Below are 11,785 nucleotides of genomic sequence, written 5' to 3' on the forward strand. Positions count from 1 at the left end.
TGGCCTATTCTGTCAAATAGTTTGCTTAATATTGGGATTAGTTGTTCTTTGAATGTTTGATAGAATTCATTTGTGAATCCATCTGGACCTGGGGATTTTTTCTTAGGGAGTTCTTTGATAGCTTGTTCAATTTCTTTTTCTGAAATGGGGTTGTTAAGGTAATTTATTTCTTCCTCTTTTAGTCTAGGCAATTTATATTTTTGTAAGTATTCATCCATATCATCTAGATTGCCATATAATTGGGCATAGTAGTTTTTAATGATTGCCTTAATTTCCTCTTCATTAGAGGTAAGGTCTCCTTTTTCATCTTGGATACTGTCAATTTGGTTTATTTCTTGCCTTTTTTTAATTAGACTGACTAGTACTTTGTCTATTTTATTTGTTTTTTTCAAAGTAGTAGCTTCTAGTCTTATTTATTAAATCAATAGTTCTTTGACTTCCAATTTTATTAATTTCTCCTTTGAGTTTTAGGATTTCTAATTTAGTCTTTATCTGAGGATTTTTAATTTGTTCACTTTCTAATTTTTTAATTTGCATGCCCAATTCATCAACCTCTGCCCTTCTTAATTTGTTAATATATGAACTCAAGGATATAAATTTCCCCCTGAGTACTGCTTTGGCTGCGTCCCATAGGTTTTGAAAGGATGCCTCATCATTGTCATTTTCTTCAATGAAGTTATTAATTGTTTCTATGATTTGTTCTTTAACTAATTGGTTTTGGAGAATTGTATTGTTTAATTTCCAATTAATTTTCGATTTACCTCTCCATGTTCCCTTACTAATTATTATTTTCGTTGCATTTATTATTTCTTCTCTTTTGCACTTGTTGCAATGTTTTTATGCCCTAATACATGGTCAATTTTTGTGAATGTACCATGTGCTTCAGAAAAGAAGGTATATTCCTTTTTGTCACTATTTATTTTTCTCCACATGTCTACTAACTCTAATTTTTCTAAGAGTTCATTCACTTCTCTTACCTCTTTCTTATTTATTTTTTTGTTTGATTATCTAGTTCAGATAGAGGAAGGTTCAGATCTCCCACTAGTATAGTTTTTCTATCTATTTTGTCCTTGAGTTCCTCTAGTTTCTCCTTTAGAAATTTGGATGCTATGCCATTTGGTGCATACATGTTGAGTACAGATATTACCTCACTGTCTATACTGCCTTTTATCAGGATGTAATTACCTTCCCTATCTCTTTTAACTAGATTTATTTTTACTTTGGCTTTGTCAGATATCATGATTGCGACTCCTGCCTTCTTTTCGTTAGTTGATGCCCAATAGATTTGGCTCCACCCTCTTACTTTCACCCTATGTGTATCTACCTTTCTCATATGTGTTTCTTGTAGACAGCATATGGTAGGGTTTTGGACTCTAATCCACTCTGCTATTCTCTTGCGTTTTATGGGTGAGTTCATTCCATACTGTAAAGATTAAAATTTAGGGAATATGGGGAGACTAAGGCATCTGAGGCAGGTAGAAATTAGTTTCTCTCTGCAAGAAGTATTATATTTTTTAGAGGTTTATTAAAGGTTAAAGATTAAGGAATATACAAGTAAGAAACATGTGCCTAGGCCAGAGGCCTAGACAAAATAACCTCACATCACTCAAGAGACGCTCCTGCTCCAAAACGGAAGTCCAAAAAAAGCCAAGAGACCTCTCAAAAGCCTTTGAATCAGCTTAAATACCTTCTCGATCTTGGCCCAGGTGAGATTACAAGGCATTCTGGGGAAGTGGAGCAAAGGCTCGTGGGGATTGTAGTCCTGTATTCGAGTCTATTTTTTACAATTCACATTCAGAGTTATGATTTCTAGCTGTGTATTTCCCAGCATTTTGATATCTGCTCCTGTTCCTGCCTTTTCTTCTTCCTTATTTTCCCTGTAGTCTTTCTAAAATTAACGCCCCCCCCCCACTCCCTCCCTCTCTTGTACTGCGTCCCTCCCCACCAGACCGTTTGTTACCCTTTTACTCCCCTATAGGGTGCAAATCTATTCTCTGCCCCCAATGGATTGGATTGTTTTTCCCTCTTTGAGTCACTTTCAAAGCTCGTAAAAGTTGAGTATTTCCTGTCTCTGACCTCTTTACCCTTCCATTGTATTGATGATCTCCCCCCTCCCACCATGAGCTTCTTTATGACATATAAATTTACCCCCATTTGTTTCTTTTCCCATTTCTTTTAATATTAACCTATTTTTAAGCTCTAGTTATATAGTTATAGTTATATATATATATATGCATACTCATGCATATGTATTTTTGCATGCATATATCTATATACCTATGTATGTCTTGTCTTTTCATCCTATACAGTTTGTTGCTGTTCCCTCTAAGTATACTTCTTTTTGATTCCCAGCTAATAACAACAGTTTTTAAGAGTTACCAATGACCTCTTTTCTTATAGGGATACATATCATTTTAACTTATTGAGTCTCTTAAAAAATTTTTTTTTGTTTTTCTTTTTTCCCTCTTTTTTAATTACCTTTTGATGATTCTCTTGAGTTCTGTGCTTGGACATCAAATTTTCTGTTCAGGTCGGGTCTTTTCTTTGCGAATTCTTGAAATTCTTCTATTTTGTTGAATGACCAGACTTTCCCCTGTAAGAATATAGTCAGTTTTGCTGGGTAGTTGATTCTTGGTTGTAGACCTAGTTCCCTTGCTTTCCAGAATATCGTATTCCATGCCTTTCTTTTTTTCAGTGTGGATGCAGCCGGATCCTGAGTTATCCTCACTGTGGTTCCTTGGTATCTGAATGACTTCTTCTTGGCAGCTTGTAATATCTTTTCTTTGGTCTGATAGTTCTTGAATTTGGCTATAACATTCCTGGGTGTTGTCAGTTGGGGATTAAGTACAGGAGGTGATCTGTGGATTCTATCAATCTCCACTTTTCCCTCTTGTTCAAGGATTTCGGGGCAGTTTTCTTTAATAATTTCCTGTAATATAATGTCCAGGCTTTTTCTTTTGTCATGGTCTTCTGGTAGGCCAATAATTCTTAAATTGTCTCTCCTTGTACGATTTTCTAAATCCTCTGTTTTGTGAATGAGATGCTTCATATTTTCCTCAATTTTTTTCATTCTTTTGGTTTTGTTTTATAGTGTCTTGCTGCCTTGTGAGGTCGCTCGTTTCAAGTTGTTGTATTCTGGTTCTTAAAGACTGGATTTCATCCTTAGTTTTTTGGTCGTCCTTTTCCTTTTGGTCGGATTTTCTTTGGAGGTCATCTTTCATCTTCTTCACCTCATCTTTCATCTGCAAATCTTTCATCTCCTTTGCCTCATTTTCCAGCTGGTTGATTTTGGCTTTCAAGACACTATTTTCTATTTCCAGATGACTTATCTTAGTTTTTAAGTTCTTTTCCCAATTGTCTTCAGCCTCTCTTAATTGTGTTTTGAATTGCATTTTGAGTTCTTCCAAAGCCTGTATCCAATTCGCTGGGATTTCTGATTTTTCCTTTGCTGGGTCCTTCCCCTCTGTTTCATTCGCGCTTTGCTCATTACCTGTGCAGAAGCTGTCTATTGTAATTTCTTTCTTCTTTTTCTGTTGTTTGCTCAAGTTTATCCCTTCTTTGCTCCCCATATTTGGCTGTGCTCTTGCTCCTCTCATTTTGTTTTGGTTTGGGGGTTGTCAGTATCCCCTCTTGGAGCTTTGTCAGATCTCTTGGTACAGTCTCTAGGGGAGGAATGTTAGCTTCCCTGTCCTCTGGAGGCTTTTGATTGGATTGAGTTCAATTGGGTTGGGCTGAATGTGGTATGAAGCACTGAGGCTCTGAAGACTCCTGGAAGGCGGGGCGCCCAGGCTCTCTCTAGTTCTCTCCAGCTGCTTCCCTGATGTCAGCAAGTGCCTTTGCCTGCCTCCCTAAACTCTGAGGAGTTCTGATGGGATTAGATTTAACTGGATTGGTCTGGATGTGCCCTGAAGCAAGGGTGAGAGTGGAGCCTGATGGAGGGACCCAGCCACCACCTGTTTCTCCCTGGCTTCCTCCCCGCTGTCCAAGCTGGATGCTCCGAGCCAGGCGCCCAGCTGCTCACAACGTAGACCCTGTAAACCAGCACCTTTGCCTGCTCAGAGGTTCCCACTGCTACTGGGGGCTCAGCCCTCTGGGTTGTGGGGGAGGGGTCCTGGGACCTTCGCTCTGCCTTCCCCTTAGCCCTGAGTATTCTCGGATTCCGGCTTTTGGGGGGGGGCGTTCCTTTTGATTTAAGTCCAGAAGGAGAGTTCCCCACTTCTGTCCTGTTGTTCAGATTGAATTTCGGTGCCCTAGGAGCATTCAGTCTGTATCGGTAAGGAAGGGTCTTCCATGAGGTCTGAACTTTTGCTGCTTGCTAAACTGCCATCTTGACTCCGCCCCTGGTATTAACACTTTTAAACTACAGCCTGTTGAGTTTTGCTTTTGAATCTGTTCTGCCTACCCTCCTGTTTTATGGGCAAGCTGTAACAATGATCACATTTCTGATCATTCAGTTTGGTTCTTTCCTTTCCTTTCTTGCCACCTAACCCCATCCTTCCCACTTCAAAGAGTTTAAAAAGAAAAGTGGGGGGAGCAATGATATTGGCTTAGATATGTGTTGTATGTATTATCAGAGATTTAGACCTACCCTCTTCCCCTTTAATTAACCTTCCATAATTGTATTTTGTTTTGATTATGACTGCTCCTTCTCCAGTTCCTCTGATGCCCCATATCCTCCCTTTTCCTGTCCTAACCCATTAGTCTGTTAATGTGTTTCAATCCCTTAACTCTTCTCTAGCCCAGCCCTATCCTTTCTTTGCCCCAGTTAAAAATGAAGTTTATAAAATTCCCAGTCCCTGATCCCCACTGCCATATCTGAATAGTCAGTCTTTCCTTGTACCACCCCAGATATGAGTTAGTAAATTGCTCCTTCCTCTTTTGTACTCCTTTCCTAGTTTCTTTTTTGAATTCTTAATCCCTGAACTTGTTCCCATTGTGCCCCCATTGGTCCCTAGAGATAGTGGGATTCAAGAAACAGACGTGTCTTCATTTAGGATATAAGCATTTCTAAGTTGTCCTAGATTCCTTATTTTTTTATTCATTTATCTACTACAGTTGCTTTCAGTGACAATCCAGCTCTGGTTTTCAGAGCAAGCAAGTTTGAAAAAAAGTATAAAACTTGTTAAAAATCTATTTCCTGAGAGCAACTGGGTAGCTCAGTGGATTGAGAGCCAGGCCTAGAGATAGGAGGTCCTAGGTTCAAATCTAGCCTCAAACATTTCCCAGCTGTGTGACCCTGGGCAAGTCACTTCACCCCCATTGCCTAGCCCTTACCACTCTTCTGCCTTGGTATTGGCTCCAAGACAGAAGGTAAGGGTTTTTTTAAAAAAAAAATCTGTTTCCTATAGGATAACATTCAGCTTGGTAAGTTAAAGAATCCCTAAAGATAGGCCTTTTTCCTGTTCCTTTTGAAATATCATTCCGATCTTTTTATTTCTCTTATTAGATGTGTAGTCCTGTGATTGCCATTTCTTACTGTCTTCTCCTGTTATCTTGCAACTTTTTTTTTCTTTGACCTAGAAGCCTTGCAGAGTTACAAACACATGACAGGTTGTATAGAATTCAAAGTTTCTATGGAAGGTGATGTTTGGATTCTATTTTTTTCATCTTGCCCTCTGATTCTAGAAAGCAGTGTAATTATTTTCTGAATTCTCAAAATATGTTATCTGGGTTTTTTGGTTCATCATTCTTTTCTGAGAATTTAATGATTCTTATTTTTTCCATGCCTTATTTCCCAGATCCCTTGTTTTTCATGGCATGCCTCAAATGTTCCAGGTTTGTTTTCTATCTTTTGTTTTGGCTTGAGTATTTATTTCTTGTATCACTTTGAATTTTGACTTTAGTTTCCTCCATTCTTTTTCTAGGTCACTGATGTGGTTAAAGCATTTTAGTTTCTATTCTAAGTTGTTTATTCTCCTTTTTAGTGGAAACTCTGATTTCATGTCTCTGTCTTTTTTTCATTTCTCATGAGGGCTTCCAAACACTCTTCAATGCTGATGTAGGCAAATTTTTTTGTCACATTTAAATAAAATTTATTTTACAAAATAATATTTTATATTATTTTTTCTTTCCACTTGAGGTGGTGGCAGGATTATTGTGGGAGTCTCTGAAAGAATAGTAGTATTCCTTCATTATATTAGTAGTTTTCCCTATGCTTGTTCATTTCCTTATCTCTCTAAAAAAATGTTTTTTTCTTCTTCCTTTCCTCCATTGCTTTCAATAGAATCTTAACTTCTGAATTTTCTCCCTTTGGCAGTTGTAGAATTCTGATTGAATCAGCATCAAGCAAGATAGTCCATTAAAGCCAGCTTACAAAAGACTACCCCATCTACTATTACTTACAAACTTCTCTGGCCTTTATATTTGCTGGAGTCACAACCTCATTGAGTCTACAAGGTGGTAATCTTCAATCTCAGGGGATCTGATAGCTGCCATATGAAGCTCCTGGCTTTCACTATGGAGTCTTATACCCTCAGCTTGCCTTTAACTCATAGCTCAGGGTAGAGGGTAGGAGAAATAGGGTGACCCTTTGCTATTTTTTTCCCTCATTACAAATAACTTATGAGAATTCTTTTTTTCTCATTGTTGTTGATCTTTTGCTTTATTTGGCTTTCTAAAAAAATGGTTTCAAATTATTGATAAAATAGAGCCTTTATAAAGGGTTTATTATCTATCAGGTACTTGTGTTAATCATTGGGGTTACAAACATAAGTTAATGAGACTTCCTGCTTTCAAGTAGCTTCCATCCTACTGAGACAATAAAGGAAAACTGGAAAGCAGGGGATGGGAAGTAAAAGGGTTCTGGTGGGAAGATGAAAAGGGAGTGAAGTGAGGCCCTTTCTGAAATGTCATTCTGGACTAGGGAGGGCAGTCCCTTAGGCTCCAGATTTTCCCATATGGGAATCCTACTTTTTGACAAGGAAGAAAAGAAGTTCCTGGGGTTTGCTGGAACCTTTTACTCTAATTTTGACCTAAAAGGCTTCTCAATTGTTTTACCTCTCTGATCTTTGTTCTATTGGACATTCTAGGTTTCTCCATTTTTCCTTTCTTAGAAAAAAAAAATCATAGTTTTTTACTGGAAAGATAAAGTGTATCTACTTGTACTGATGTTATAATTGGCAACTGTTATTCACCATGAGTAGAAATCTCTAATATTGTTCCTACTACTATGTCTTTGTAATTGATAGAATTTCTATTTTGTCTATGCTGCTAAGAATATTTGTTTTTGTTTTTAGTGTCTTAAAGACTTTTATTCATGATCCACTTGTGGAGTGGAGTAAACCAGTAAAAGGGAGTTCAAAAGCACCATTGAATGAAACAGGGGAAGTTGTCAATGAAAAGGTTAGTAGAAGATATCTTGTTGATATTAATCTGTTGTATGCCAAAACCCATTATACTTTACAAAACACTTTTGTGGCCTGACCTTATTTGATCCTCACAGTCCTATGAGATAAGAAATGAATTATACCCTCTACTAATAAAGATTTTTTTTTTGCCTGTTATCTGAATTCTTCCAGGTAACACAGGTGAAAAAAAATACTTAAACTCAGCTTCTCTAACTCTTAGTTCCATATTCTCTCCACTATGCCAGACTACGTTCCATATAGGCTTCAATAATCACTAATAATAAGGACTTTTAAACTTATATTTATCAAAAGTGCTAGTCTAAAAGTCACAAGGCTGCTATTATGATATAGGTTGTTATACAATATATATTTCCATGTTTGTCATATGGTGAAAAAAGACATGTTAACTTACACTAGAGAAAAATTCATGGGGGGAAATAAAATGAAAATGCTTCAATCTGCATTCAAACTGTCTCTTCTATGGACATTGATTTCTTTTTTCTTCTTGAATCCTTTGAAGTTGTCCTGGATCCTTCCCTTATTGATAATAGTTAAGTCATTCGCAATTGATTATTATACAGTATTCCATTACATTCATATACCACAACTTATTCAACTATTTCTCTGATTGATGGATGTAGCATCCCAAGCATATTCAAGGTTACACTCACAAGCCTCATTGGTATAACCTTATGCTTGCAGACACATTAATCATACAGTCATTTATATTTCATAGATGTGAATATGCTTGGGATGCTACAATGGACATCCTTTCAGTTTCTAGTTCTTTGCTACCACAAAAAGAGCTGCTAGAAATATTTTTGTATAGGAATTTCTTTGGAATACAGAGACCTAGTAGTGGTATTGCTTGGTCAAACAGTATGCAGTTTTGCATACATGGAACCCTTGGGAATGGTTCCAGATTGCTCTCCAGAATGATTGTATAAATTCACAGCTCCACCAACATTATATTTATAAGTTTCCTAATTTTTCCACATCCTTTCCAACATTTTATCATTTTCCTTTACTATCATAATAGCTGCTTTGATGGGTGAGATAGTACCTCAAAGTTGTTTTAATTTGCATTTTTCTAATTGTGATTTGAAGCATTTTTTCCTATAACTAATGAGTATTTTAATTTCATCATCTAAGAATTACCTTTTCATATCCTTTGACCATTTGTCAGTTGGGAAATGCTTTTTATTCTTAAAAGTTTGACTGTTCTCTTTGTGTTTGAGAAACGAAGCCTTTGTCAAGAGACTCTTGCTATAAATATTTTTTCCCAGTTTATTGTTTGCCTTTTAATCTTGATTGCGTTGATTTTGTTTGTGCAACAACTTTAATGTAGTCAAAGTTATATATTTTACATCTTGTAATGTTTTCTATGTCTTGTTTTGACCTAAATTCTTCCTGTATCCATTTCTGACAGGTAAATTATTTTGTGTTCACCTAATTTATTTATGGTGTATCACCCTTTATTTCTAGGTCATGTATCCATTTTGAGATGTTGGTTAATGCCTAATTTCTGCCATACTGTTTTCATTTTCCCAGCATTTTTTGTCACTTAATGATTCTCCTTCCATAACCCTGGATCTCTGAGTTTGTCAAATATAGCCATCCCTCACTATATCACCGTTCACTTAAATTGGCTTCATTGTATTTCAGGTTTTTGTTTTTGTTTAATCTAATTTTGGGAGCACCTGGGTGGCTTTCTATTCTATTTCTATTCTATTATTTTAAAATTTGGGATTTCTTTCAGGAGGTGATAGGTAGATTCTTTCAATTTCTCTTTCCCCCTCTTATTCAAGAATGTCAGGGCAGTATTTATTGCATTTTGGTCATTTTTTTAAACTATTTTTCTAACATCAATCTCATTAGAGGGTTTGTTGTTTTTTTTTTTAATTTCATCTATATACTGAAGCTTAGCTCCATTCCTAGGGTGAACTGAATACTGTCTCATGCTTGTAGTTTGCCTGGGGTCAGCTCAGCCATCTCAGTCCCAGATTGAATACTCTTGTAGCAGAAGTGGCCAGGTTGGCCTGCTGTAGGGAGATTTGCAGCTGTTCAGTTCAGCTGGGTCAGGAGTCGAGTTCTGCTTCTGCTGTCATTTGTAGAATAGTTGACAGACTATAAATGTTTCTTACTCTGACATCTTGGCAACCAGAAGTAAGCAACCAAGTGCTTAATAAATGTTTATTGACTGAATTGGAATTCATGCCCAAACTTATAACTTCTGAAATATATTTTATCTCTTTTTCCCTTTTCCTTCTACATTTTAGCAAAAGTGCTAATGGTCTTTAATATGACCATAAAAAGTTAAAGAAGCTGGAACATTGAATTTGAGGATTTCAGAAACATTGGCATCCATGCCTGAATATGAAGATATTTTTGTTCATTTAACACTTTCTGTTTTCTCATTTTTAGGCCAAGACTCATGTTCTTGACATTGAGCAGCGACTACAAGGTGTAATCAAAGCTAGGAACAGAGTAACAGGGCTACCTCTATCTATTGAAGGACATGTGCACTACCTCATTCAAGAAGCAACTGATGAAAACTTGTTGTGTCAGATGTACCTTGGTTGGACTCCATATTTGTGAAATGGAACTATTACAAGTTAATACCTTCTCTTTTGACTCCAAAGTTTCTGTTATTACAATGATTCATTTCCAGATTGCTACATTCATTTATTACTGTTCTAGAACAATTGCTGTACTTTCTTCCCAGGAAATATTTCTGTTGTTAATAGATTACAAAAATAAAGTACATATATATATATATTCAGATGTAAAATTTCCTTAGAAAAATATGTATTATAATCACATACATAATATCCTGAGATATATATGTGTATGTTTTGTGGGTGGATGTAGAGACTGACTCATGGAAAAATATCTGAAGAATGATTCTGTAATAATACTATTTTGAGTCTAAAGTTGGCTTTAATACAATGGATATATCTCAACTGTTTTTCAGACTGTCATATTCATTTAGAAGAACTATTATTATTCTGCCACCATTGGATTGTTGTTGTTTGTCATCCTTCATTTTCAAAAAGGACCAGTGATATGGTGATGTCTTGACTCTGGAGTGAATTTAAATGAGAGTTGTGCAAAGACATCAGCCTCACTCATCCAAGGTCATTTTGTCCAGTGGCAGGACAAAAATCAGGATGATTGTGGGTGGCAGCACACACTAAGGAGAGACATCTCCTAGTCACTGATAGGTTAGAGACCTGTTGATTACCCTCAATCTGGTTTAGGTTGTCTGCTGATGGTTTTATCAGGATGTGGCCATTGTGTGTGCCATAGCTCCTTGGAGCCAAAGGTGAGAATTAAATTGAGAGTTATTCAAAAGGCAGATGAGCAACCCTGAAAAGGGCTCAGCCAGTCTTCACACTACAGGTACCAAGCCCCCCTGAATATCCTATAGACACCACCACCACCACGATTTGATAGATGCGATTGGTCATGCTGTAGTTTAGGATTATCACAAGCCTTAGTTCTTGGATTTAATGTGGGTCCTGTAACATGCACCACATAAAAAGACAGGTCAGTAATTATCCAGGGACTTTTGTGGACATTCCTAATAGATCATTCAGGACACAGTGATTTAGACACCATTTCTACTTCTTTGTGCTTCTGCCACCTTTTCACAAGCTGCTATTTTGCTTTTCTCTTGTGGCACAATGCCCCCTTTTTAAAAATAGGATTGTATAAAAATTCTTTTCTCAATTTGATGGTTTTAATGTAACTTTTTGAATAACATTTCAAGAGTGCTTAGCAGAAATGGCATAAGCTGTGTCATGAAGGGAAATAGAGATGGAACAGTAGAAGGACCTTTGTTGTACACAGAGCAAGGGTGATGAGGAGGAACATGCTAGGGCTCCCAGGTACCTAGGAGCTAGCTCTCCGGAGAGCAGTCTTGAAGCAGTTGACAGGAGGGAGCTGTCTGGCTATTCATAGCCTGGAACGAAGAGAGCACAGGGGCTGCATCTGAGAGGAAGTACCAAAACAGGGTGCTTCTCTGCCCACGGCGGGGCATGGGATTGCATGCGAGTACATCACCCTCCTCTGTTCAGCCGGAGGTATGCCTGGCCCATACCATAGTAAGATCGGAGGAGCGAGCCTCAGCCTTCCTGGCGCTGGCTGGGCCGCTCTAATAGCTTCCTCTACAGTCTCTGTTCCTCGGCAGCCCCGCAACTGCCCTCAAGGGGCTTTCCTAGACCGCAAGGCGGTCCTGTCACGCGCCGCTTTCGCCCCGGACCAGGAACCCCGGCCCCTTTCCGGGGACTCGGGCAGGAAGGCGAAAGAGATTCCGCTGGGTGCGGGCACGAGCCGGGGTGGGAGGGGGCGCTGGGCGCGAGAACGAGCCTGCACAGGGCCGCTCTAGGCCCCGGCGGGCGGTCGCGCGTTCTCTATGGTCTGGGCGGGCGGAGCTT

General features: G+C 38.1%; 1 protein-coding gene across 4 annotated transcripts in view; it reads left to right on the top strand.

Annotated features, from left to right (window-relative positions):
- ATR (ATR serine/threonine kinase) overlaps window positions 1-10,309 on the top strand; it is a 128,765-nt gene extending 118,456 nt beyond the window's left edge. For all 4 annotated transcript variants that reach the window (XM_007502105.3, XM_056808650.1, XM_016425253.2 and 1 more), the window contains 2 exons: window positions 7,236-7,341; window positions 9,771-10,309. In XM_007502105.3, coding sequence (XP_007502167.1) covers window positions 7,236-7,341; window positions 9,771-9,944 — 280 coding nt within the window. In that variant the 3' untranslated portion in view covers window positions 9,945-10,309. The remainder of the gene's footprint in view (window positions 1-7,235; window positions 7,342-9,770) is intronic.
- The last annotated feature ends 1,476 nt before the right edge of the window (window positions 10,310-11,785 follow it).

The sequence above is a fragment of the Monodelphis domestica genome, chromosome 8 (genome assembly GCF_027887165.1).
Source record: "Monodelphis domestica isolate mMonDom1 chromosome 8, mMonDom1.pri, whole genome shotgun sequence".
Taxonomy (NCBI): Eukaryota; Metazoa; Chordata; class Mammalia; order Didelphimorphia; family Didelphidae; genus Monodelphis; species Monodelphis domestica.